Consider the following 27915-nt stretch of genomic DNA (forward strand, 5'->3'; position numbering starts at 1 on the left):
ACGCCCATAAAATAATGATGAAAAAACACAACATAAACACACTGGCAACACCATAAATGACTGAAAGAGACTAGTACAACCAAAAGACAAGACAGCAGGACAAAAGTTTTAGGTCATATAAATGAAATCCCATGCAAACTGTGCAATAAAACATACTTAGGAGAAGCCAGAGGCCAACTCAACTCACGAATAGAACATAGAAAGGAGTGTGAGGAGGAAAGAAGTCGAAAACACACAAGAGCAGCGACACAAGAAGAAGAAAGAAATCAGCAGACTGGGACAGAACACAGATCATAAACACAGAACAACAAAAATACAAAAGATGGGTGGAAAAAAGGAGATGTGGACCCAGGACCATGAACAGAGATGATGGAGTTTTCACATTGGTGTAGCGTCATGAATGGCCTCTAATTTGTGACAAAGGTCATATTTTCCCAGCTGGGTCAAGCTGGGTCGTTCTGTAACAACGTCCTCTGCTGCACGAGGATAAACGAAGGAAGTGATGCCACCATCGGCGTCAGCCTGATGACGTTTGCAGCCGCAAACAAAACGTTGCAGGTAAATAAACATTTTCTGTGTTTTAAAAGAACTGAAAGATCGAATTTGAAACTCAACACAGCAAGAACACACCAAAAGTGAACAAGAATGTTTTACTATATCTTTTTATTGTTTTTAGGAGGAAATATATCACAAATATCACAAGCATAACATTATTACATTACATTACATCATTTTCCCGTAAAAGTTTATCACAAATGTTGTGAAAATAACCAGAAGTGCGATCTCCCGACACGGGGGGACAGAATATTTCAGGGGAGCACAATTCCTCACAACATCTGACCTCCCGGCTGACGTCACCCCCCTCCGCGTGTGAATTGAAAAAAATAAATAAATAAAATATTCAAATTTTAATCTTGTTTGGTTTTATGTTCATGCACCACGTACACACAGTAACCTAGGCTATTTCACAAGGCTATTTAACTGAGGCACAAAATCTGAATCTTCTGTACAAGGACATTTTATAGTCTATTAAAATGTTAAATTAAATTTAGCATAAGGTTCAGAATAAAATACAATCTTTCGGTAAACTTATAGCTAATTATGGATAAGTTATGGTTCATATTTGGCTTTATTATGGGATTTTGGGATGGTTATGGCTATGCTTTGGAAAGCCACATTTTATTTTGGGTAATCTTTTGGCAAACTTTTGGTTACACTTTGATATCCTTTGGTCATTTTGTGGTGTTTTGGGGTTCTTTTGGTATAGTTATGGTTGTGCTTTGGAATTTCACAATTTATTTTGGAAGACTAATGGCAACCTTTTGACAATCCATAATTCTATTTTGGCGTACCTAATTTGGGCCATATTTGGCCCATCTTTCCATCCAAAAGAGTGCCAAGACTGGCTTGCCAAACTAGAGCCAAAAGGAGTTTGTTATCTGGGTCGTGACAGCTTCGAGAACGAGGACCAAGATGGCGGCGCTGTGAACGGTCTGTTACAGAACTCGCTCTGTCTTAAAATTCTTTATAAGAAGCAAAACAAATTCTAAGGTGCAAACTTCTAGCTGTGTGTGATGGAAAAAAACCTGGGCTCAAATAAGAGAGCTCTTATCACTCCTACTACCTCCCCGTCAAAACCTTCTGGTAAGAAAAGAGTGATGGAAACTGACACGGCAGAAAGCATTATTACGACGCTCAAGATGGCTATCGAAGAGCAAGGAGCTAACATCGAGAAGAGTATTAGCGAACTTTGTCTCAGAAGATCTCAGAGAGCTAAAAGGAAATGTGTCTCGTACTGAAGTAAAAGTGGATAAAGCAGAAAAGAAAATTCAAACACTACCGTTGTCCGTTCGCCCACAAAGCGGATAAAGCTCTGTGATTTGTTCACTAAGCAGATAGAGCACTATGATTGGCCCACCATTATGGACCAATCACAGCTCTTTATGTGTTTGAAACCCCTCTAGAGAGCTGTGATTGGCTAGCCAGAGTCCTGGTAGGAGCTGCTGAGGTTCCAATGGAGCGTGCCTAGACCAAACTTTGCAAAGCAAGAATTTGGTCTAGTTCACTAGGCTATTTAAGACCAGCACCTGTACGCTTCCCAGCAGAGGTGTGGACTTGAGTCACATGACTTGGACTCAAGTCAGATTTGGGTCATTATTTTAATGACTTCTGACTTGACTTGATAAAATCTATAAAGACTTAGGATTTGACTCGGACTTGAATGCCTATGACTTGCAACTTGAATCGACTCACATCTATTGACTTGATGACTTGAGCATATTTGATATTTTAGCACAAAAGTGACACGACATGGACAAAAATCCTAAATCATTCATGGTTCTGGGCTTGATCTTGTTCTGCTAAATGCAGCAGCACTTTGTTTATAATCAGTTTCAGTTGCACTTTCTGCTTGTTTGAGCAAATAAATAAAGCTTTATTTCTGGAATGTATTTATTATCATCGTCATTAAATTGAAGCTGGACATCTAGATGACTTGAATATGTCTTGAAAATTCAAAGTTAAAGACATGGACTTGACTTGGACTTCCACATCATTGACTTGAAACTGACTGGAAAGACTTGTAACTTGCAAAGCAGTGACTTGGTCACACCTCTGCTTCCCGGACATTACAGTATGCTTACGCATCTGGTTGAAAGGCCTGGTGCGGATCTAGAAGGTGTTTTTTAGACTGTATTGGTTAAACAAGCTGTTCTTCACTGCTATGAATCACTGACTAGAAAATGGACAACACAACCAAGATTTTATTGCCTTTGTGCATGAACTTTGACACTGCAGGTTACACATGGAGTCTTGTGTGGTGAGTTGTTGAACATTCTCGACCTGCCAGCGATGTGACCCAGTCGCTCGGAGCTGATGTTGTCCACGGCTTTAGCGACAAACCAATTGCTGATCCAGCCTCCACGCTCAAAACCAAAGCAATGCAAGATGGGACACAGTCAAAGAACGGGCAACATCCTGGATCAGAACACCTTTTTCATATTATTGCACACACCTAGTTTACCAATGCCAGGTATACGTGGGACACTGGGAAAGCTATAGATCATGATAAGGTGCTGGAACATCTTTAGAAACCACAACAATGCATTAAGTGTTCAAAAGCCACATTTAAACCAAAAGGAATGAACAAAACAAGCACATCAGATATAAAAATAAATGTGGATTATGTTTCACTCTTGCACTGAATATATAGGATGCTGAGGAGGTTTTGTTGCTTGGAAGCAGAACCAGGGCGCCAGTACCGCTCCACGTGGACAGATGGATGGAGCGAGAAGGAGGCGGGTCGGCCAAATCCTTTAATCTGAGCATCACAGAGATGAAGGTGCTACGGTATCTAGAACCAAGCATCCATCAGACCTTCAGCTGACAACCAGACATCAACAAACCAACAGAGCCTTTAGGAACGGACCATCTGATTGGCTGTTAGGGGAATGCTTTTAATGAATCGGCTTTGTTCTGGGACACTGGAGAAGTCTCAGTTTTGCTCTGAATGCAGACTGGAGATGAAGATCATACAAACGTGCATCTTCTATGAATGGACTTCCCCTGAACAAGTTTCAAGCTATGGCTCCTCCCACTGAGGTCCAACACCAGATACCAGCTCTCTAAAGTTAGAAGTGGAAACTGAATTAAAAAAAAAACATAAAAGGACTCGAAATACAATAAAATAAAAAACGGTACATTTTCAATAGGAATTCCACTGAATTGGTACGTGGACGCATTTACAGTGACACAGGAGCATAGGACATAATGCTGCATTTCCATCAGTACCTAATCAGCAGGTTTGGGTTGATTCAACTCTACATGGTTTGGGTGGCGTTCCATTGCACCTGAGAACGGTTCTAGCATGTGCGGTTGTCGTGGGGGGTGGGGGAACGACCTGTGAGCATGAAGTGGTCTGTAACACAACTCAACACGGTGGAGAGGTTGAACACCATGGTAGGTCGCTGGCTTAATGAAGTTACAGTGAACTTTGACGGAATAAAACATTTAATATTATTAATCTATGTAGATGTCTTTTGGTGCTGATCAGTGACATCACTCACTACCGAGGCAGTGGCGAAATGCTGACGTCTGGGCAAAGTCCTGAATGGCCCAATTTTGTAGCCGAAAGGAGCGAGCAATCATATCTTCTGTTCGCTCTTCTCCCACCCAGAGACTTTCCAGAACTCCTTTAGTGGAATCGGCTCTAGACTCATGAGTCGTCATAGAGAAATAAGTCGGGGAAGTCTCCGACATTCCAGACCATCGTTCAGCTTCCATGACCGGAGGTGTGACTGAGACCACCTGGGTAGGACTATAGGTGAACTCAAACCCCTCCTTTCCACCGGATGCATGAGGCGTTTTACCTGCGAGTTCCCTTCCAACGGGAAGAGTTTTACACGAGAAACAGGAGTGAAAGCGTTCCACACAGCTGGTCCTGTGAGGTCACAGTCAAAGGTGAATTGCAACATGACGTGATTTCAGAAGTTCACACGATGAGCGAGGAGAAAGATGGATGGTTTACTTTGTGTTCCGTTTACCTCGGCTGTGGAGGTTTCACAGGAAGCAACGTATGGTTTTGATTAGTTAAGAAACGGGAAATCTGCACATGGCTTTTATTTTTAAAGTTTCTGGATGGTTTACACTCCTCTTGTGTTTGAATTCCTGTCTGGCCTGATCTGAACTACGGAGCTTGACCTGTTCTTGAATTGTAGCGCCTAAAAAAATAAGACTTGAAACATGAGCGAGTCGTCCTTAGTGGATGCATCCAAAACACTTCACAGCCAGTGGGAAGGAAGCCGTCCACTAGAACGGCGGCTAAATGCTGCAAAGTTTGTTTCCCGGCCGATTCATGTCCACGGTTTAACACTGGCTTTTCATTTAACCATGCATGGCTTCGGTCACTCCTCTGTCAAACTTCATGTCTTACATCTAAAACGTGGACACTGCTGTCCTCTGAGACACTTGGGGAAGGCGCTGGTCTCGTTAGTGTTGGCCAGGAAACTGTGTAGATTCAACACAAATAAGAAAGGTTTGTCCAACTCTACCTCCAGTCTGCTTCTGTATGGGACAGAATGTTTGACCGCCTCTTCGTGTGAAGGTTCTGCAGACCCGTTTGGTTCTGGTCTACAATCAGCTGGCTCAGGACAACCAAATTACATCAATTTGCCCAACAATCAGTCCAAACTTTCATCAGCACACACACTTAATCAGTCACAGTGTGTGTGGTCAGGACCACCGGACCACGCGGGGTTCTGATCCGACCTCTGACCTCGCTGGACTCTGGAACAGAAAACCGGTTTTTCTGGGAGTGAGGATGAATCCGTTCTAAGAGATTTGTATGGATACACATTCCAGATTACCTGAGTAAAGACTCTGATTGTGAAACACCTGAAGCTGGGTTGGATTCAGGAAAGAGACGCCTGTTTTTGTTTACCTAAATGTAGTTTTTTTCCTTTGAGAAGGAGTTTCACCTTTGACCCGATAGTGTAAACATGATCCTGAATAGTGCTTCTGCTCATTTGGATTCTTCCAACAACCTTCTTCTCTCCTCTGATGGAGCTATACAAGTGTGTGTGGTGTGTGTGTGTGTGTGTGTGTGTTTAGAGCTTATTTATACTGTGAATGCTGAAACAGAACACAACGTATAATTTAATCAGAAATAGACTACCAGTTTAAAATGCCTGCCCCTCCCCCACCTGCCTCCGACCGATGGACCGGCAGACACCTCGTACAGGACGTGGGACGGACCATCGGGGCGAGTCTGTGCCAGTGGGTATGAGGGGACTGTCATGCAGTGATTGACAGGAGAGGGGGTTCGGTGGAAGGGGTCAGGACAGACAGAGAGTGGCCTCCCTGTTGGTTGGTGGGACAGTCATGTGTGGTGGTCCCCGAGACCAGAGGCCAGCTCCGCTCAGGTCTAGCTGATGGCTGGGTTTTCTGTCTGGAGCTCTGCAGTCTCTGAGGACAAGCTGGTCTCCTCTGGTGGGTCGTCTGTGCTGGTGCTCGTGGAGACCTGAGTGGGGACGCTATCGATGGAGTCGGCCCCAGGCGCGGCCTCTGTGTTCTCCCCGTCCTCCTCTGGTTCTGAAGCTGGGGTGAGGTGCAGAGAGCCGGGGAGCTTGACGGGGCAGAACGCGGAACCGGTTGGGATGAAGTTGACCTTGTTTTTGTCGGGGCAGGAGAAGAGAGGGACGGATGCTGATGCAGACTGCCTGGAGCTGAGGAGAGAAAAGTGGACAGGTCTGAAGACGGAATGGTCCAGACTAGTGTTGGGCAACCTCCAACTGCGAATATAATAAACGACGAAGGAAGATACATTCACACGTGCGACTTCTAGAGCAATCTAATCACGCACGGACTGATTAGCAAACACACGTGTATTTTTTATTTTTTTTTGGAAACAGAGCACATGTTCACTTTAGTAATTTAGTTTTCTTACTTATTGTTTAGTTTTGTTTGTTTTTTGGTATAGTGACGTAAAAATGGCCCATATTAAACACGGCTACGGCTCATCTTGGTTTCCCAGCAGCCTCGGCCACTGTGGCATTTTATTTAAACAAAATGTTTGTTTTTTTATGAACATCTTTGCTACGTGCATTCTATTCTGTTAAAATTCTTTTTTTCTTTGTGGTTCTTCATTATGCAGAATAAGAGGACCTAGTTTTACATCAGCTGACATGTTTGGACGTCTACTGCCACCGACATCATAGCTATCGCCGATGTTGGTGGCGTCGCTTCCGTTTATCTGCGGGCAGCGGAGGACGAGGCTACTGCCCACGCCCCCTCCATCGCTACATCCCATGAGTGGTTTATGAGTTTCGGTAGGAAACAGAATGAATCGCTGCTGCGTTTGGACACAGCCAGAGGTCACATGATCTATTTCCCCATCACTTTAATTTTAAATAATGGTAAATAAACACTCAACAAAACCAGCAACATCAGCAACTGTGCGATCACACGTTTGATATTTTGCTCATTCCACTTGAGCGTATCGCTCTGCTGAAGCAGCGCCCAACCCAACAGTACCAGAACCACCCACTGAGCATTTTTTATTTTTACACTTTTCTCCACACATTATGACAAGGATTATCTCGTTTATGTCAAATTAAATGAATCCCAAAAGATTGTTTGTTTTTCTTTCTTTCGTCTTTCTCCACCAACCCCCGTAAACCCCTGCATGTCCTCCTACGGCAAGCCTGCAGGACAACAGACATCAATAACAACACAACAGCCTCTGAGTCCTCTGGGTTTTTGGACTTGAAGGTTGGACGTGTTGCTACCGGAAGTACAGTGTGAGCACCGGGTTGTGTAGCGGGAGAACATGACTCGTGAGCTTTGCTCTGTGAGGAAGTCGTACATTTTGAGGGCAAATAACTCAATAAACAAATCACTTGTAAAAACCACGACTGAAAGTCTCAGCCTATCGTAGATGGTCGAATAATTCGTCCAATCGCCCAAACCTAGCCCAGATGCAGCAGAGCACCTGGCAGGCTTTACCTCATCTCCTCGAAGGCTTTGATCTTCTCACAGCCTTCTGGCGGCTCGCGCTTGAACATGTAGCTGTTGTTGGGTTTGGGCGAGGAGGCAAACTTGGGGAGCGGGGAGCTGCTTTCACTGTCTGAACACAAACAAGAGTCTAGGTGTAAAAGAAGACTGAGACATCTTGTTGACACGCAAAAAGCTCAAGTTAAAGGACAAGCAGAGCTAAATCTACTCAAGTAAACTTAGTTACTTTCCTTAATTCTGGGTTAGTAGGCACAAAATCATCCATTCACCTCACAGGTTTCTCACGTTTCTAATGCTCCCTTTTACCTTTATCTCTATCATACTGGAGATCCTCTGTGGAGTACGGACTGCCATCATGAGATCCTTGAGGACAGGCTGGGGAGGGACATGGTGACAGGCTGGAGCAGCTGCTGGACCTCCCAGGGGCCGATGGAGTCTGGGTGTCCATGCCACGGGAACTGCTGCTGCGCTGCTGGGGAGGGAAGGGTGCCCGACGCCCATCAGGAACCTCCAAGGACTACAGAACAGCAGAGAAGCAGACAAGGACATGAGGCAACAGCACATTACTCGGAGCTGGAAGAAGAGGTCAGGTGACCCACCTTCAGCTCCTCCTTTTCACTGTTGTCTTTGATGAAGACTTTCTCCAGCTCATGGTTGATGCCCTCCATGCTGCTGGGAACCCTGGAGATGGAGGGCTTTGGCACAGTGATGTTGGACAGCGGCATCTGGGCCGACTTCGACATGGAAACCACTACACACACACACACACAGTCATACATCATACAATTTTACGTTGCCAGATCCTGTTTATAAGTCATTAAGCATTCAGTAGATCTGCTGCTGCGATCAGGAACGTGGTTTTGTTTCATGACTGGTTCGGTCTGAGCTCCAGCTGCCATGTCTGACTCTTGAGTACCAGAGAAGCTCATAGTTAACTCTGAGTCCTGTAGCTGCAGAACCAGCCCAAACCATCAAACCTCCACCGCCATGCTGACTGTTGGGATCGGCTATTTGTGCTCATATCTCCACACATGCTGCTTTGCAACACGGGTAAACATTTCAACAGTTCGTAAGGCTTGATTCAGGTGAGAGTTGAGGCTGCCCTTCATCTTTGATTCTCTTCTGGTCCATGCAAGCCGGTGTAAGTACAGAAGATGGGTCCTTCATTGACCAGGAAGACTGGAAGTGAACAGCTGTGATATAGGTCATGGGTGTTTGCAGGATTTACTCCGAGTCGTTGTCCTCTAATTAAGTCCTCGGAGATGAACAGTTCTTCTCAGTGTCTTAGCTGTTCCTAGAACTAAGCTCCGAGTTTCTTCTTGGGGTCTTTTGGAGTCCCTCTCCCAGTTTCAATGACCACTGGCACTACTTGGATTTTTTATTTCTTCTTTCAAACATCTGCATTTGTCCTCCCTTTCTTTCAATTCAGCCCTGAACCTTTGACTTATACTTGGTACAGATGTTCCTAGATGACACTCCAGCGCTTTACACCCCTAAATCAAACAAAAGGTGGACACTAAAACTTTATTACAGCTGTTTATTTCCTGCTGTGATGAATCTAAGTGTGAGCAGTTTACTGACCTTACTGCACAGAGACCTCTCTGTGCAAGCAGGGGAAAGAAGAATCTGTGACTCGTCTGTTTTCAGTCTAAAAGGCAAAAAGCAGCGACACTGGACTTTAGGATTTCATTCATTTTAAAGTTAGGATAGAATAACACAACAGCCCTTTATTGGTGTTTTATCCGAAGACACATCAGAACCGAGGGTGCTCCCACCGAGCCACCATGCACCGTAGACGTTGTTATAAGACAAGGAGGCAGGAAAATGTGGTCAAATATGATACTAGCACATAAATTGGGGCAGCCGGTGGAACAGGGGTGTGTGAGGGGTCACCGTTGATGGCTTTTGTTCTCCTGAGACTGGGTGGAATGGGGATTCGGACAATATTACATGCAACTTGTACCAAGCTTTGTAACCGTAACTTCCATTTTGTAAGTTGTACTTCTCGTTTTGTAACACGTAACTTTTGACATTTAACATGAAACTTCCATTTAGTAACTTGCAGAAAACAATCAATGTACAAGTTTCAAAGCACAACTGTCGAAACACACATCTCAGTCTAGAGTTACAAAACTCCAATCATGAGTCTTGGATTCCTGTCCAAGGCGATTCCTGTTGGAAGCAAGATAGGACAAAATGTTTTGTACTTCTTATTAGGGCTGCTCGATTATGGCAAAAATAATAATCACGATTATGGTGACTGAAATTGAGATCACGATTATTTAGGACGATTTTTCAATTTACGTTGATTTTATTTGTTTTTATTCAGTCATAAAATTGCTCAGGGCACAATCAGGACAAAAATAAATAAGAAACAAGATGATCACTAAAATAACTCCTGATTCCCAGGATAAAAAGACCAATATACTTATAGCTCAGTCTATGACCCAAGGGCTATAGTCCTTGGTTTAACTCATGTAAGTCTAACCAGTACAGACCCAAATACCAATATCTTGCAAATACTGACAGCAAGAATTATACAGTGGCATTTATAACAAATAAATGCAAATAAATTGATGTTCACAAAATGTTGCATAACATTTATTGAGTCGTGTCAAGGTGCTGTAGGAGAGTACACTAGCACCGTGTCCTCAGAGAGATTAGTTATTATTTATCAGCGTGAGGAACTTATTTCTACCTTATTTATAAACTATTTATTTACAAGTCCATCAGTTAATGTAATAATTGTCCCAACCACAGCTGCACCCCCCAACCCGATCTCAGTAATCCGGGGCAAGCTGCACGTGTGTTTAGCGCGCCGCACGCGCACATTTAGCCGTTTTTAGTGGCTCAGGAGCCCGCAGGTGCGGTGTGTGTGTCACTCACTCTGGTTACTCCAACAGGGAGCCGACTCTGAGAGCTGTTTCTTTAGCAACCAACACATCACTGCATCATTCCCTTTCCTAATGTCCTGAAGAACGGTCCGGAGCGCAGGCGGAGTGTTTAGCTAACCTGCAGGAAACGTCAACGACAGTTATCCAGAATGTAGCTAAGGGTTACCAGAGATGTTTCTGAGGTGTTCGCTAGGTACTTTTAAGATTTAAAAAGTCAAGAAGGGGGTCTGAAAAGCTGTTAGAAATAGCATCAAAGTCGCTAAGTTGGCAACACTGTGGGAGGAGCGCTTCATTTGCAACTCAGGGCAGCGCAAGTGGGAGGAGCAAATAATCGGCTTGTTTTGTTTTCATAATCGTTCAAAACTCAGATCGTAATCGTGATTAAAATTCGATTAATTGAGCAGCCCTACTTCTTATTTCTGCAAGTTACTACATAAAAGTTTCATGTTACGTACCGAAGTTGCATGTTACAAAATGAGAATTACAAGCTACATAACTAATTTACCTGTCGCAAAACAAAAGTTACAAAACTTGGTACTAGTTAAATGTAACATTGTCCCAATCATGGTTCTATAAGACTGCAGAATGTGGAGATGCACTTCAGGGTGGGCAGCTCCAGTGTTCATCACTAACCCGGACCCTCTGCTGTGGAACCTGAATACCTCACACCCAGACAGAGTGTGAGCATGCTCTCCAGAGGAGTGGTAGAAGGTCAGCAGCAGCTTCGTCTCAGGATTGGTCTTCCTGAGGATGTGCAAGAAGTGTAGCTGCTGCTGGGCCTTCTTAACCACAGCCTTCATGTCGCAAGTCCAGGAGTGGTCTGCAGAGATGTGGGTGCCCAGAGATCTGAAGGTGGTGACTGTCTCTACCCTGGTTAGGAGGAGTGTGTGGACCCTATTGGTTTTCCTGAGGTTCTTTGGTCATATGCATGTTCATGGAAAGTGCCTAAAACAGACCCTTATTATTAATGCAGCAGATACCTGCTTGTGGTTGGCTTCAGGATAGACGTGCCGTTTCCGGTCTGAGTCCTACAAGCGCCGTTCTGAGACCCAAGACAGGAAATGGGTCCACGCTGTTCCCTGAGTTGAAGATGAAGAGCCCACAAGAGAGTAGATTCAGTCTGTTAGATCAGAGCACCTTTTAACACAGGTAAACCAGACCAGTGAGCAGCAACTTTCTGAGTAACACCATCTAAATGTATCATTATTAACACAGAAATTCAAACAACAGAACCAACTTTCAGGACTCTGAACACAGGGTCCACTCCTTTTCTGTAGCTGGTGCTCAAGGGGGCTAGAAGTCATGGTGAGTGAAAAATGAGAAGCTAATTTCCCAAAAAAAAAAAATGCCTAGTTTGTGTTTATACCACAGAGATCAGCTTCAAAACAAGCCCAGACCCATGGAGCAGTGAAACTCACGCGACCGGCTTAAAGAAACAGGAACTCAAGCAGGTTCTGGTGTGTAAACAAACACATCTTTCTCACATTTCAGAACTGGACTGAAGTTCTATTAATGACTTTGGTGTTTAATGTTTTGTTTTATGTAGAACTTTTAGTCCTAAAGTGCTTACTTGTGCACAGCAACTGTTTGTAAACGCAGTAAGTAGAGGCCATCAGCTCCTGTGTGTCATTTCTTTAAAGGGCCTTTATCAGAGCCTATATCTGCTGATCTGCTGCTGTTACACTCAGCTATTGCAAACCACCCTATAGAGACCAGAACCGTGAGTAAAACCAAAATGCTAACCAAATAGCTGAATGGTTACATTTCATCATCTTCTTTGTGGCCCATGAGCCATGGGATTTAGGGTTAGGTTTTGAAATGGGTAGAACTTATACAGGCGGAGGCGGGGTTTCATCAAATCCAAACATCTTATTCCAGGTTGAAAAACTGTCTCAAGCAAACAAATTGTGTTTCAGAACAAATTATGTCTCCGTTGTCGCTCTGAAATGTGTAAAATTGCTTGATATAGAACCTCTAACCTGCTGTTAGAAAATCTTTAGGATTTCAACACAAAACCTGTTGGTGATTATTGGTATTAAAAAAAAATACAGATCCTGATGAACGATCCAGTGCTCTGACTGTCACTTGGCACCCTGATCTGAATGCTTTAAGTTAGCTTCCAGTAACAAAGTAAAGAACGTCGGTGTTATCTTTGACCATGGCACATAATTTAAATCCCATGTTAAACAGGTTTGTAGGATTTCCTTCTTTCACCTCCAGAATATTGCTTAGATTAGATGCATCTTTTCCAGGAGTGATGCTGAAAAACTAGTTCATGCATTTATTACATCAAGACTGGATTACTGTAATTCATTACCATCAGGAAGTCCACAGAATGTAGTTAAAAGTCTTCAGCTTGTCCAAAATGCTGCAGCTAGAGTTCTGATTAGAATTAAAAAGAGAGATCATATCTCTCCTGTCTTAGCTTCCCTACATTGGCTACCTGTTAAATTCAGAATAGATTTGAGATCCTCCTTCTCACATATAAAGCTCTTAATAATCAAGCTCCATCATACATCAGTGATCTGATTGTTCCATATGCATGGTGGCACAGTTGTTAGCACTATTGCCTCACAGTAAGAAGGTTGCAGGTTCAAAACTCGGCTGCAGCTTTTTTGCGTGGAGTTGCATGTTCTCCCCATGCATGCATGGGTTTCCTCCGGGTACTCCATTTTCCCCCACAGATCACAACATGGCCTATAGGTTAACAATTGTGCTTTGCTTTGGATAAAAGTGTCTGCCAAATAAACAAGCAAACATAAACATATGTTCCTAACAGAGCACTTCACTCTCAGACTGCAGGTTTACTGGTGGTTCCTAGAGTATCTACAAAAGGAAGCGAAGCAGATCTTTTAGCCATCAGGCTCCTCTCTTGTGGAACCAGCTCCCAGCTTTGTCCTTGTCTACTTTTAAGACCAGGCTTTAAACATTTTTATTTGATAGGGCCTATGGTTAAAATCTGATGTTAGCTTAGATCTGGACAAGTGGGGGAGTAGAGGGAGGTGGAGTGTACAGTCGGTTAAGACGACTCTCCCTTGCCCTGCTTCAACATGCCTTCATCTAAAAGGCTAGGTTATCCAGAGTTATCTCTGTAGTTATGCTGCTATAGGCTTAGACTGCTGGAGGACACACCGACCACTTTCCACACTCTACTACTCTCTTCTATCACTACTCTCTAATTGCATTATTTTGTGTTATTTCAGCTGTTAACTTTATTTTCACTCCAACTGTTTTTCTCCCCAGAAGAAGCTACAATGGTGTTCTGCTGAGCTGGGGTAGCCTCGTGGAGGGGGCCATCGGCTAGCACACTGCTGCTAACCACTTAAACATTCTCCCTCTCCTGATAATAACATGTTACTTTCTTTAATCATAGAATGTGCTACTACTAGTTTACCCATTTAATTAATTATAGACTCGCTCAGATTAAGACAATTAAGTTTATTCTGTTAAGAAATAGAATATCTAATATGAAATTGCAAAGTATGCGGCCATAGAAAGACTACTTGGTATATACAGTACAGGCCATAGGTTTGGACACGCCTTCTCAATGTGTTGTCTTTATTTTCATAACCATCTACATTGGGAGATTCTCACTGAAGGCATCAAAACTATGAATGAACACATGTGGAGTTATGTACCTAACCAAAAAAGGTGAAATAACTGAAACATGTTTTGTTTTCTACTTTCCTCTAAATAGCCACCCTGTACTCTGATTACTGCTTAGTTGATGAGCTTCGAGGTAGTCATCTGAAATGGTTTTCCAACCGTCTTGAAGGAGTTCCCAGAGGTGTTTAGCACTTGTTGGCTCCTTCGTAAATGGTCATGGTCACGAAAATAAAGAAAACACATTAAATGAGAAGGTGTGTTCAAACTGTCGGCCTGTACTGTATGTTGTGTGCATTGTCTGAAAACTCCCCTCCATGCAGGGCCTGCACACCTCCAGGACATTGGGGCTTACAGGTCGAATCACAGATGGCCCGTGTCGTCCGGGACACAGTCTTTTCTGGCAGGAGGCTCCGATCTATTCGAACCAGAACCTCTCACCACAAGAACCGTTTCATCCCCTCTGCATTTGGACTCATGAATGACAATCGTAGGACTGCCGACATGAGTCTTTCCATTTCAGTCACCTGACCCTGTGTTGTGTTTGCACCTGAATTGATCTGCTCTGACCAGTACCTACACTGGTCAGAGAAACACATTCTGATAGTGGATTATCTCATAAGATGTTTCTCTCTCTGTACAGCTCTTTTTCTCAACTCTGTACATCATCAGGTACATAACCCTGGGTCGATAGGTTTGTTTGTATTTTTTATGAAAAAAAAAAAGATTTTAGTGGGTAAGTGTCACCCTGGTGACTACCAAACAGAGACAGGTGGAACGTGCACACTCAGGCACCCTGGGCACAAGTCTGCTGTTAGAATGAAATAGAAAATATGCAAAGTCAGGTGAATAAAACCTATCTCCCATCAGAGAAAGTTTCATTAACATACAGCAACATGAGTGCTGCTTGTTGGTTTGCAAAACGGTTCATGTGGCAAGATGTGCGTGTGTGTGTGTGTGTGTGTGTGTGTGTGTGTGTGTGTGTGGCCTGCGTGCACTAGAGGCTGTTTATGTTTCAGACCCTGCTAGGCCCAAATGTTCCACCAATCCCACAAGCTTGATGACCTGATTTTCTGTATTCTGGTTTTATTTGGCTAACATATTTAAAATAAAAACTCTGAACATGGATGTCATTAATTCAATGTTTACAGCAGGTTTGGGATCGTTTTTATTTGTCATGATTGAGCTTCTTCATCAGCAGCTGCCTCATGACTATACGAGCATCAAACTCCATCAATATGACCGTCATCATCATCATCGTCGCGTTTACAGCCGTATGTAGCCCAAATACTCGGTATTACATCTAAATAGTAACAAACACAATAATTAGACAGTGGTTTGCCAAAATATGAGGGATAATATGAATGTAGTAAAAGCTCGAGAACAGAAAAGCCGTCAGCTACTGATGCGTAGCCACGATGTTTTTAGCATCAAGCATCAGATCACCAGTGTTTTTGACCTAATTAGACGGCTAGCCACCTAGCTTAGCTTAGCGCTATCTGCACCACAACGCTCCGGCCGAGCAAACTGACTTCTTTAGGTTTCTAATGCCAATAAAACATTTATATTCACTTTCAAACAACGACTCAACGTTTAATCAAACAACGAGAGCCCACTTAACAATTCGGCTCAAAAGTAGTTTCTGTAAATGTAAATATGTAAATGTAATCGTGAAAATGTGACTTGCTTCGCTTAACGTTTTGATTAGCTTGACTTACCAAAACACAAACGTGGCGCCTGGTAACAAACAGCATAACATTCCGGTTAAGTTCTAATTTTACCACAATATGTTAGCAGGTTGTGTACTAAACACACGACGAAACAACGAAAACAATCCATATATTTGAGAAATGTGTTTATTTCCATTTTGTAGTATGCAAAAGATTGTCATTTATTGCTAAACGCTTTAAAATAACCGTGTTCTTAAGCTAGTTTAGCGTAGGGGTCAGAAAGCGAACACTTAGCATAGCACCAAAGTCTGAACAATAATGAGTGTTTTTATGATTAAACGTGTTGACACAGAAGACATCAGATACCTTTGCGGGACTCTAGGAGGTGTCTGGTAAGCTCCTGCTATCCGGCGGTGAGAGCTTCCACCCGGGGACCAGCCTGCCGTCCGAGTCACTTCAACTCAGGTTGGCGGGACTGGAGCAACGGGACGTAGTCGGTCCCGGCTACAGAGGCGGAGGAGGAAGTGCTACAGGCTGATCCGGTACCGTGGCACCGTGATAGTGATGCTAAGAGCTGAGAGGGATGCAGGAGGGAAGCTGCTGCTGCTGTGGATGCTGACACGAGCAGCCTGCTCCGGTCAGCTGTTTATGAGCAGTGACAGCATGGGAAGAAAACAGGTATTTAAACGATCCACAGCTCATTGTGTCCCATTGTCTGATGTCTTTCTCTTCTGTGTGAACCTCTCTGCTGCTCCCAAGCCCCCACAATGCGGCTCCAAAAATGGTCCCATCCCGGAAGTAAGAAAAATTGCAGTTCCACCCTCATCCGCTGGGAGCTGGTACCAGAAGCGAGCAAATCCTCTTTGACTCCCATGTTAAAAATGCCAATTTCACAGCAGAAATAAACATGTTTACAGCCTGGAACCAAAACATGTTTTTTGTCTAAATTATCTAGTTTATACTCATGACAACTCTGAGGGGGGGTGAATTTTTTCTCACTCTTCTGTTCTGTTTCGTTCCCTCCTGACTGCCAGTGGCAGTAAACAGAGTGGATGTATCTCCTCGCGCTCTGCGCAGGTCGAGTACTAATGTAAACAAAGTCACGCACGTGACACGTAGCGCACCTGGTCGCGAGTCTATAAATTACGTGCCGATAGCTACGTTCGGGTCTCTTTGATCTTCTCGCTGTTGACCTGGCGTGCTTCGCTGGTCAATCGCTCCGTAAGTCCGTGATTCGGATCTTATCGGTCTTGAGAGGTGAGTACTGTTTTTACTTGGCGTCTTCCTGCCCGGGACCGTGTGGTCGGAGCGCTCGAAGGAGCCCTCTGGGGCGGTGGATTGACGCTGTTATTTATCTGCTATTCGTTACCGAGTGCGGGTGGTGCGGCCGGCCGGCGCCGTTCGGACCGCCGCTGCCGGCTCGGATAGGGCTCGCTGGCGGTCGCAGGTTTTCCCCTGTGGAAAGGGGAGGTGGGTGCGGCCGGCGAGCGCTACAGGTAAGTGGGGCTGGACGTTCTGACCGTGGTGGTGGCACGCTCAGATTACCTAGCCGACACACACGCACGTGTGTTGTTTTACAACGTTACCGGTGAGTGGGGCTGGACGTTCTGACCGTGGTGGTGGCACGCTCAGATTACCTAGCCGACACACACGCACGTGCGTAGTTTTACAACTCCAGGACTGAATCGCGTTCTTCAGTTTTTCTCGAAGTCCTCGCTCAGTTCCTGTGGAGTAGCTGGCGTCTCCCACACCGGTAGGGATGTTGGCGTGTACGTCATGCGGGGCTCCCCTCCAGGTGGAGGACGGCCACGACTTGTGTCCTAAGTGCCTGGGCGTCGGTCACCTCAGAGGCGCTGACTGACCCATGCATGAACTGCAGCATTTTGCCGCTGGCGGTGCGGGAGGACAGGCTACGTCAAGTAGAGTGCCTCCTGTTTGAGTCAGACCTGCCGCCCTCTGGTGTCCCTCGACCGTGTTCCGGGAGACGGAGGGATAGACCGGCTGAGGAACGCGGCAACCCGAGGCGCAAGAAGCGGCGTGTGGCGCATCCCTCTCGCCAGGAAGTGGACTCTTTGCGGGAGGAGGTGGAACAGCTCAAAGCGCTGCTGACCAGAGCCCCGAACGAGGGGGGCTCGGACGACCTGATCTCTGTGAGGGCCTCAAATTCTGAGTTTCAGTCCCTCGAGGAGGAGGGCCCCTCTCCGGGCCGTAGTCAGGGGCTGGTAGTGGAGCCCCCGGGCCTGGGAGGTCACGGAGACTCGGGGATGTCTCTCCATAGCTCAGCAAGCTCGGAGCTGGCGGAGGACCCCTGTCAGTTGCGGGCGATTCTGCGAGCGGCACTGGCCAGGATTGGACTGGACGACGTGCCGGTGGCCCGTCCGGCGGGGAATCCCTTCTTCCGCCGGGCTCTGGCGGCGCCCCCGTTTCAGGGCCCACCATCGCCGGCCTTTGTGGAGGAGCTGCAGCGGTGCTGGGGGGACCCGAGACAGCTCTCCCACCATGGTAGGGATGCCAGGACCCTGGCATCGATGCGGGAGGCAGGAACCTACGGGTTGGACCGCATGCCCCCGGTGGACCACTGCGTTGCCTCTCTGGTGCTCTCCTCGGATGAGGTATTGAGGGACAGGGTCCGCTGTCCGAGCACCCAGTGTCGGGTGACCGACAGCTTACTGTGCCGGGCTTACGACATCGGGGAACGGATGGCACGCACCAGCAATTCGCTGGTGTTGCTGTTGCTAGCCCAGTCCCAGATGCTGCAGTCGGGCGCAGCGGGGATGGCACTGGGCGATACGAACGACGCAGCCCTGCAAGCATTTGGGCTGATGTCCAGGGAGCTTGGTCGGTTGTTGGGCACGCTGTTAGTGGCTCGCCGTCAGGTCTGGTTGGCGCAGGCCCCGGTGTCGGATGACTACCGACAGAGCCTGCGCGGTCTGCCCGTGGTGCCGGGCCAGTTGTTCGGGCCCGAGGCTGAGTGGGCGTTGGAACGTCGGCGGCAGTCCAGACAAGCCGCAGAGGCCTGGAGTGGGCATAGCGGGGCACGGGTCCTCCCCATGCCACAGTCCAGGCCACGAGGGGCACGGGACCCTCGGCGCCGGTTTCGTTTGGCCGCCCCCTTGCAGGTCGCCCAGCAGACCGCGGCTGCGGCAGGGACTTGGAGACGCTCGGGGGCAGGTCAGGCACCGCCCCGGGGATCCTCGGGGCAGGACAGGGGCCGCCGCCCCCCCCCCCCCCCCAGGGCCCCAAACAGGCGTCGGGACACGGCCTGAGGGCTGTGGGCCGGCGGCAGGCAGATTTACACCACAGCACCTGGCCCTCTGGGAGGCCCAATGCGGAGACGCTTGGGTGGTTCGAACTATGTCCCAGGGCTACAGGTTGCAGTTCCGCCGTCGGCCCCCACCCCCTTCGGGGGTCAGGGTGACTTCGGTCACAGATCCTGCACGGGTCAGCATCCTGATGCAGGAAATAGATGTTCTCCTGGACAAACAGGCCATAGAGGTCGTTCCGCCGCATTTGCAGGCAGACGGCTTTTATTCGACGCATTTCTTGGTGCCGAAGAAAGACGGGCCCCTGTGGCCGGTACTGGACCTCAGGGGTCTCAATCGGTTCCTGAAGGTGCTGCCCTTCCACATGCTTCGGACTCGCGATGTCCTTCAGGTGGTTTGTCCGGGAGAGTGGTTTACGACCATAGATCTCAAGGACGCATACTTCCATGTCCCGATCCATCCGGGGCACAGGAAGTACCTGCGGTTTTCTTTCCTCGGGAGGGTGTACCAGTTTCTGGTTCTGCCATTTGGCCTGTCTCTCACCCCCCGAGTTTTCACGCGGTGCGTGAAGGCAGCCCTGAGTCCCCTGTGTCGGGCGGGGTTGAAGGTCCTGCCATAACTCGACGACTGGCTCGTCTGCGCGCCGTAGTGTCGCGAAGTGTGTCTGGCCATAGCCAGGGTCCTTGCCCACGTCGAGGCGCTGGGGATGATGGTGAACCTGCAGAAGAGTTCTCTGGTTCTGACTCAGCATGTGGATTTTATCGGCATTGCCATAGATTCTGTGGCCATGCGGGCGAGGCTGACCGAGCAGAGGAGGGTCTGGATTCGGTCCTTGCTCCGGGCCTTTCGCCTTGGGGCGGCACCCCCGGTCCAGGTGTGGCTACGACTGTTGGGGATGCTGGTCTCGGCTTCTGCACTGGTGCCTCTCAGGCTACTCCACCTTCGGCCCTTGCAGAGGTGGTTCAACGGCTTTCGCCTGGATCCCTGGCGACACAGACGGGTCGAGCTGGAGGTCACGAGCAGCTGTGTGGCTCTTTTGCGTCGTTGGAACGATGTCGCCTACCTGAGTCTTGGCGTCCCGCTTGGCGCGGTTCCCGCCAGACGAGAGGTGGTCACGACGGATGCGTCACCCCGGGGGTGGGGGGCGCATTGGCAGTGCAGGTCGGTCCAGGGGTTGTGGAGCCCCCGTCAGGCACGGCTTCACATCAATGTCCTGGAGTTGAAGACCGTCTACTTGGCGCTGAGGCGCTTCTTGCCCTTTCTGCGGGGCAAGCACGTGCTCATCCGAATGGACAGCACCTCGGCGGTGTTCCACATAAACCATCAGGGGGGCACCAGGTCATTGCGATCGTTGAGGGAGGCTCAGACGCTGCTGACCTGGGCTTACCCTCGCTTGGCCTCCATCAGGGCGCTGCACCTTCCGGGGTGGAGGAACTCGGTGGCGGATTGCCTGTCCCGGCAGGGTCTTCCCCCGGGGGAATGGAGGTTGCACCCTCAGGTGGTGCGGAGGGTGTGGCATCAGTTCGGAGAGGCCCAGGTGGATCTGTTCGCCTCGAGGAGCAGCACGCATTGCCCCTCGTGGTTCTCCCTGGCAGAGGTCGACGCCCCTCTGGGGATGGACGCCCTTGCCAATGCCTGGCCGTTGGTTCGGCTGTACGCTTTCCCGCCGTCTCCGTTGATCTTACCAACCCTCCATCGGGTGAGGGACTCATCACACGAGGTCCTTCTGGTGGCTCCAGACTGGCCCATGAGGATCTGGTTTCCACTGCTTCTCAGTCTGCTGAACGGAGAGCCGTGGCGGTTGCCGGCGAGACGGGACCTCCTGTCTCAGATGGAGGGGAGGATTTGGCATCCGTCCCCAGATCATCTTCAGCTCACGGTGTGGCCATTGAAAGGGGCAGGCAGCCCCCAGTCGGCTTAGAGCCCTCCATCCAGCAGGTGCTGGATAGTGCCAGGGTTCCGTCTACAAGGGCCACGTACGCTCGCTGTTGGCAGCGGTTCTCTACCTGGTGTTCCGGCAGGGACGTGGACCCTGGTTCTTGTTCCCTGCATGAGGTTCTGCGGTACCTCCGGCACCTGTTTGACAAGGGCTGGGTCGCTTCGACCCTTAAGGTACACCTGGCGGCTATTTCGGCCAACCACCTCTTGGTGGATGGCAGGAGCATTGGGGCTCACTGTTTGGTGACCCAGTTTCTGCGGGGCGTGAGAAGGTTGTGTCCTGCCTTGTGCAGGCCGGCACCTGCTTGGGACCTTCCCCTGGTCCTGCAGGCCCTGTGTGGGCCACCCTTTGAGCCGATGACTACCGCCCCATTGGCAGTGGTGTCTGTGAAGACCGCCTTTCTCTTGGCAGTGACGTCAGCTAAACGGGTCAGTAAGCTGCACGCAATGGACATCAGCCCCGCCTGCCTGCGGTGGAAGGCAGATGGGTCGGGGGTGACGCTGTGGCCCAACGTCGCCTTTCTTCCCAAGGTTCTGCTCGCTGGCTACATGAATGCCGCAGTCGAGCTGGGGGCGTATTTCCCTACCCAATTTCATTCGGAGGAACAACGGCGGGCGAATTTGCTGTGCCCGGTCCGGGCACTGCAGCTCTATATTGTGGCCACAAACACTGTCCGGCAGTCGAACCAGCTGTTTGTCTGTCACGGAGGTGTGAACAGGGGTCGGGCCCTTTCGAAGCAGAGGCTGTCGCATTGGGTCGTGGATGCCATTGCGATGGCTTATGCGGCAGTGGGTGCAGTGGCTCCCCTTGGGATCGTGTGCCATTCCACCAGGAGTGTTGCTACATCCTGGGCGGCAATGAGAGGCGTGCCACTGGCGGACGTCTGTGCTGCGGCGTCCTGGGCAACTCCGTGCACGTTTGCACGCTTCTACCGCCTCAACGTTGGCCACGGGTCCGCGCTCGCTTCGGCGGTGCTGCCTCTGGCGGCTACCTCCTGAGTGACGGTGAGTTTTATGTTCCTCGTGACACTTCTGGCATAAGTCATCCACTCTGTTTACTGCCACTGGCAGTCAGGAGGGAACGAAACAGAACGGAAGTTACAGTGTAACTATGGTTCTGTGAGTTCCTGGATGACTGCCAGTCACAGGGGTCACTCAGAACTTCTCGGGCGAGAAGATCCCGGGAGATCCGAACGTAGCTATCTGCGCGTAATTTATAGACTCGCGACCAGGTGCGCTACATGTCACGTGCGTGACTTTGTTTACATTAGTACTCGACCTGCGCAGAGCGCGAGGAGATACATCCACTCTGTTTACTGCCACTGGCAGTCATCCAGGAACTCACAGAACCATAGTTACACCGTAACTTCCGTTTAAGTGTATTGAAAGCCTAAAATTCTGTATAATCAATGAGCATCCGACACACGTGACCGCCGCCTCAGACCCACGTGACCACAGAGCTAGCTCCGTGGAAAGGCCTCAGTACAGCCTCGGTCTCTCCTGTAAACTGTTTCGGGATTTTGAGTCTCTGTGCTTGTGAATTCTGTTTTGGATATTATTGGTGCAATTGTTGGACAAAATGACTTGCTGTGGTATTAATTGCACTAATAGAGCGTCCAAGGAGTCTCCACTTCATTTATTTTTCGGTAAGTTAAAATCCATATTTGTATTTTACGTCACTGCCGTCTTTAACTAGCTGAGTTTACCAAAGTAGCTAGCTAACTATCAGTTTAACATGTAGCATGTACTGTTTAACCATGAAATTTAAATGTAAAATACGGTAAAATAACTAATAGGGCATAATTCGATGGGTAAAAGGGTAAAGGTGTTTTCATCTGAACCCTTAAAATCTCCAGCAGGCTACGCTGCACTATTGACGTGTTAGCGCCTTAGCGACGTGACATGTCTCTGAGAAAGCGTAAAAACACGGACGCTTCTTCTGAAACGGGAAAATAACACTTCTTCTTAAGCAGAGCAGGATATCGCCTCGGCTCGTTCACGGCCGAGCCGGACTGAGCTCGATAACATTGACCAAGCACAGCCACTGGGTCGTTGGAGTTGCCACCAGGCCTGCTGAAGGAACACCAGCGGGTTTCATCAGACTCGTAAAGTTTGTTTTTGCTGGGGACCCCCTGTATTTTACCGCTCCCTCCTGCAGTCTTCCCCTATTAAAATTTAAAATGTGTAACTTTATGTATTGGGATGAATGACTAATATTCATGTTAAACTAAAACGTTAGGCATTTAGGGGGAAAAAACAAAATAATAAACATTATACAGATGTCAAATAAATCAAACTGTCTCGATTCTGGATAAAATCCAACAACATATGCTTTATAAATAACAAACACTACACATGGCTTTTACACACACACATGCATGCACGCAAGCACATTCACTCACACACACACACAGTGCTCTGGTGTACCAGTGTGTTCATGAAACCAAAGAAGTCCAATTGCCTTCTTTAAAAATCCATTTGATGTCATACTGAACAACTATTGTATTTGATTCTAATTTTAATTATTCTGTTTCAGGTGGAAATGCTGTGTGATTCCTGTGTCCTGTGGCCCATGACCTGTGTCAGCCCGGTTCTGGATGTGGCATAGCTGAGTTCTCTGTAGCAAGGTTTTCTGGTGCTTGTGGCCGTTCCAGAGTGCACCTGATCCAGTCCAACACTTCACATCCCAGCACACGCACGAACACATGCTTGTTGATGTTTGTTGTTCATGATGTTTGTGGTTCATGGTTTACATGTTTATAGTTGTTCATTCCACGTTTTCTTGATGACTCTTAGAAATGTTTCTTCACAGGTGCAGCTGCTGGTTGCTGTTTTTACTTTGGTTTCCTAGTTGTATGAATTTTTCTCTTATTTACTTGTTTATCCTCTATCAGCAGTCTGTACTGTTTAACCATGAAATTTAAATGTAAAATACGGTAAAATAATTAATAGGGCATATTTCGATGGGTAAAAGGGTAAAACCCAGTGCATTTAACCCTAACCCTAACCCAGACCTGCAACTTTCATGCTGCGAGGCAACAGTGCTAACAACTGTGCCACCATGAAGCCATTGATGCCCGAATGTTGTTCCTAACATCAGACACTGGTCCTCCATGTAGGTATCCACCATATAGATCAGGAGAGGGGCAGTTTCAGGAGTTCTGGTCTGCTTCTGGTCCAGCTGCTTCTTTAGGTGTTGCTATGATCGTCCATTAAGAGGTCTGTTTATAGGTTCATCATCCATTTTTGTCTGACGTTCCCTAATCCCAGCCTCTAATCCCATTGCAGCAGCTGTTTTCCTGGTTGAGACTGCAGGTGTTTTGTGGCAGTGAGTGAATGCTCACATTAAGGAGGTTAAATCATCCAGACTGGAGGCTCAGAGCTTGTAAACACAAGGTGTTTCCACAGGGATGCTATAGATTTGTTAAGGGTTAACGTTCCTTAATCCCTTCAAAGGCTTTGTCACAATTTAGACAGCCTCTCCAAAGTGTTGGGAAGGGAACGCCGTGATGTTTCCTTCACTCGGAGTCATATAGACAGCATGATGGTTTGTGTGATCTGCGCGGTTTCACTTACACCCCTTTAATGATCAGGCTGTTTTTATTATTTTAACAGCTTATAGCAGTTAAAATTATGGTAAAAAAAAAAACTTTTATCTGTTTTTGATAACTTAATGCCCAGGAAGAGCATCTTCTCTAGACATTAAATATAACCCAAATGTTTTATTATGAGCAGATCTGATGAAGGTGTAGACAAGCAGTCTGCAAAGTAAAACTTGTTTAGAGTCCAAACTCTTACTAAAGCTTTTGAAAAGAAAAAATGGTTGAATTTTGAGAAATATCCACAGCAGGGGAGCGAGACCTCTGAAAAATGTATATTTTCTCTGAACTCATAGAATAATGTGAGGATTCTGGGAAAAGTTGGGATTCTGAGATTAAAACGTAAATCTATCTAATCATAATTCTGGCAGTTTTTGTGTCCTTCTGCTGTGGAAAGTCGTGCAACATGAAGATACTGAGAAGATGCTTAAAACCTGTATTTTTATTCCATCCATAGATAAAATCATGAGCTAATTTTTTAATCCAAATTTGATCCAAAGGGCCATCGTTGGTTCCAGACCCGTTCTAGAACATTCCTCTAATCTTAAAGTCATCATCAGGTTCTGATATTTATTTGTTCAAATATTTAATATTTATAACTGGAATATTTGTTCCTCCCTCTCCCACTGCAGTTAGTCCTGTCCTGCAACCCTGTTTTTGCAGCTTAGTGAAGCCAACCATCACTAACCTGGGGGTGGTTTTGGACCCAGAGATGCGGATGGACTCTCACATTAGCCAGGTGGTTAGATCCTGCTTTTTCCAGCTTCGCCAGCTACCAAAGATGAAGTCCATCCTGAAAGACGTGTCATATTTTCTCCCCAAGCCTGACCTGACCACAGATATACTGCAGCTCGGTGAGTTGGTAGATAGTGCTTGATGTTAGAAGTCTGTATGCCATCAGATAAACTCGCTCTTTTTTTGGGGGGGTGAGGCTTATATTGCAGTACGCTCAAGTCAGTAATTTCCGGTAAGTATTTTAAAGCCATATACTTAATTAGTTCTTTGTATGAAGTTTTCCTCTGGGTGATCCAGAGAGGCTTGACCTTTGGGTGAGCAACCAAAGAAGAGAGTGCTGGACTCCCAATTCATTCTCCCGCTTGTGCAGTGAACACTTTGAGAGTCATCACTTCACCACGAACTCCAGGGTACAAACACATTACTTCATATTTTGGTTGAGATTTAAAAAATTGAAGCATTAGCTGTATAACATACCAATGTTACATTGCTGTGTAACTAGAAGAAAATCTTCCCCACCCTTGAATTGTGTGACTAGGGCTGTTTAGATGGGAAACAATCATGTTATTAATTTCCATCTAATTCTATGGTTAATTACTCAGAGAAACAATTTAATTTTTGGACAGTCTTTAATGTGTAACTTTATGTATTGGGATGAATGACTAATATTCATGTTAAACTAAAACGTTAGGCATTTGGGGGAAAAAACAAAATAATAAACATTATACAGTAGGGCTGTCGCGGTTGAGGAATTCCCCCTGCGGTGATTCAGGGTGGCTTAATATTGCGGTGTGCGATATTATTGCAGCATTTTCTTTTTATTGCAGTACTATCTAAACATAATGTTTACACATTTAAAAAAGGTTAAAAATTGCCGTGCCTTCTTTAATAACACTTTACTGAATGCAGATGATCAAAGGGCAGTAACAACACAGATCGCAATAACGTTTGTTTCACCGACAGTCAGAGTCCGACTGAACTTAAAAACAACAAAATTCAGGAGAAGGTTAAACTTTTAAATGTAAATTTGGCTGCAGCATCTAACAAATAAGAAACAAGTCCCCATTTTGTTTAGTTGTTTAAAATCAAGCATAAAAAATTACATGTACCGGGCACAGGGCACTATCATTTCACTTTCACACACACGAATGACGGTGCTTTATAGCTCGGTCACGTCCTTGTTACCCACAAGGAAAACCAGCATGTTAACCATATACGCTTTGAGAGAGGATCTGAGAGGGGTGGCAACATTTCCAGCAACACTGAAAACCCTCTCGGATGGTGCGCTCGTTGCACTAAAAGCTGCGAGTTGTGAAGCGCGTTCCATCCGCGAGCCACATCACCGCGCGGAAAGTGAATGTGTCAAGCATAAACCAAGCTTAAATCAGGCTTTACACACACGTACTTGCGTGCGACTGGCGAGCAAAGGGAATCTCTCCCGGTTGTTGCTCCACCATGTCGGGGGGGTTTCTTTAGGGTGGATGCATTCCTCCTGCAGGTAGCGAGTGAGCTCCAGCTCGGCTCAAACTCTCTTCGGGACGGTTGCAGAAGCAGTGCTTGTCCGGGACTTCAGCAGGTCTCCGAGCGTTTATTTATTTATTTATTTATTTTTGCTGCTGGTGGCAGCTCTGTCTCGGCCAAGGACTCTGGCTGCGCAGCAGCTGACGTACTGAAAACCAAAGTGCTCCCAAAGGAGCGAAGTAACGTTTCGTTTTGATACCAGTGCAGCCATCCTTCTCAACATGCATCATTGAGTTGAATCAAGTTCAGTAATCGCGGTGGCCCATGATGCAGCGCGGTGGGCTTCTTCATATTGCGATATTTCATTTTTGCGGTTACCGTGACAGCCCTATTATACAGATGTCAAATAAATCAAACTGTAATTAAACTATATATTTTCAAAGTCTCGTTTCTGGATAAAATCCAGCATGAAGCTGGATGAGAAGCATGAATCAGGCTTAAGATCAACCCTCCTATATTCATGAAACCAAAGAAGTCCAATTGCCTTCTTTAAAAATCCATTTGATGTCAGACTGAACAACTGTTTTATTTGATTCTAATTTGAATGATTCTGTTTCAGGTGGAAATGCTGTGTGATTCCTGTGTCCTGTGGCCCATGACCTGTGTCAGCCCGGTTCTGGATGTGGCCTTGCTGAGTTCTCTGTAGCAAGGTTTTCTGGCGCTTGGGGCCGTTCCAGAGTGCACCTGGTCCGGTCTAACACTTCACATCCCAGCACACGCACGAACACATGCTTGTCGATGTTTGTTGTTCATGATGTTTGTGGTTCATGGTTTACATGTTTATAGTTGTTCATCCCACGTTTTCTTGATGACTCTTAGAAATGTTTCTTCACAGGTGCAGCTGCTGGTTGCTGTTTTTATGTTGGTTTCCTAGTTGTATGAATTTTTCTCTTATTTACTTGTTTATCCTCTATCAACAGTCTTTATTCCAGATTGGTTCAGCATTTACATACTGATGTGGCGATACATAACCCAAACCAATATTACTCAAGGGGAACCTCGTACACATTAAGGCTCCTCTTGATAGAGCAAATCTGTTCAGCACATTCTGACAGACAGACCACCATTCTTCTGTCATGTTGCTGTACAGGACATTTTTAGAGTTTTTCTTTTTAAAGATAAATAGGATTACATTTAAAATGCAATACTTTCACGTTATCATTTTCCCACACTTTCTGTTTAC

General features: G+C 46.7%; 1 protein-coding gene across 1 annotated transcript; it reads right to left on the reverse strand.

The window, feature by feature from the left end:
- Positions 1-2742: 2742 nt before the first annotated feature.
- glcci1a (glucocorticoid induced 1a) lies at positions 2743-17064 on the reverse strand. Its single transcript, XM_015942655.3, has 7 exons — positions 16043-17064; positions 11384-11482; positions 9091-9157; positions 8109-8260; positions 7816-8026; positions 7501-7621; positions 2743-6221 (listed from the first exon to the last, which is right to left on the reverse strand). Exons 4-7 carry the CDS (start codon positions 8250-8252, stop codon positions 5921-5923), a joined length of 777 nt encoding a protein of 258 aa, XP_015798141.1. The 5' UTR covers positions 8253-8260; positions 9091-9157; positions 11384-11482; positions 16043-17064; the 3' UTR covers positions 2743-5920.
- Positions 17065-27915: the final 10851 nt, after the last annotated feature.

The sequence above is a fragment of the Nothobranchius furzeri genome, chromosome 11, assembly GCF_043380555.1.
Source record: "Nothobranchius furzeri strain GRZ-AD chromosome 11, NfurGRZ-RIMD1, whole genome shotgun sequence".
Taxonomy (NCBI): Eukaryota; Metazoa; Chordata; class Actinopteri; order Cyprinodontiformes; family Nothobranchiidae; genus Nothobranchius; species Nothobranchius furzeri.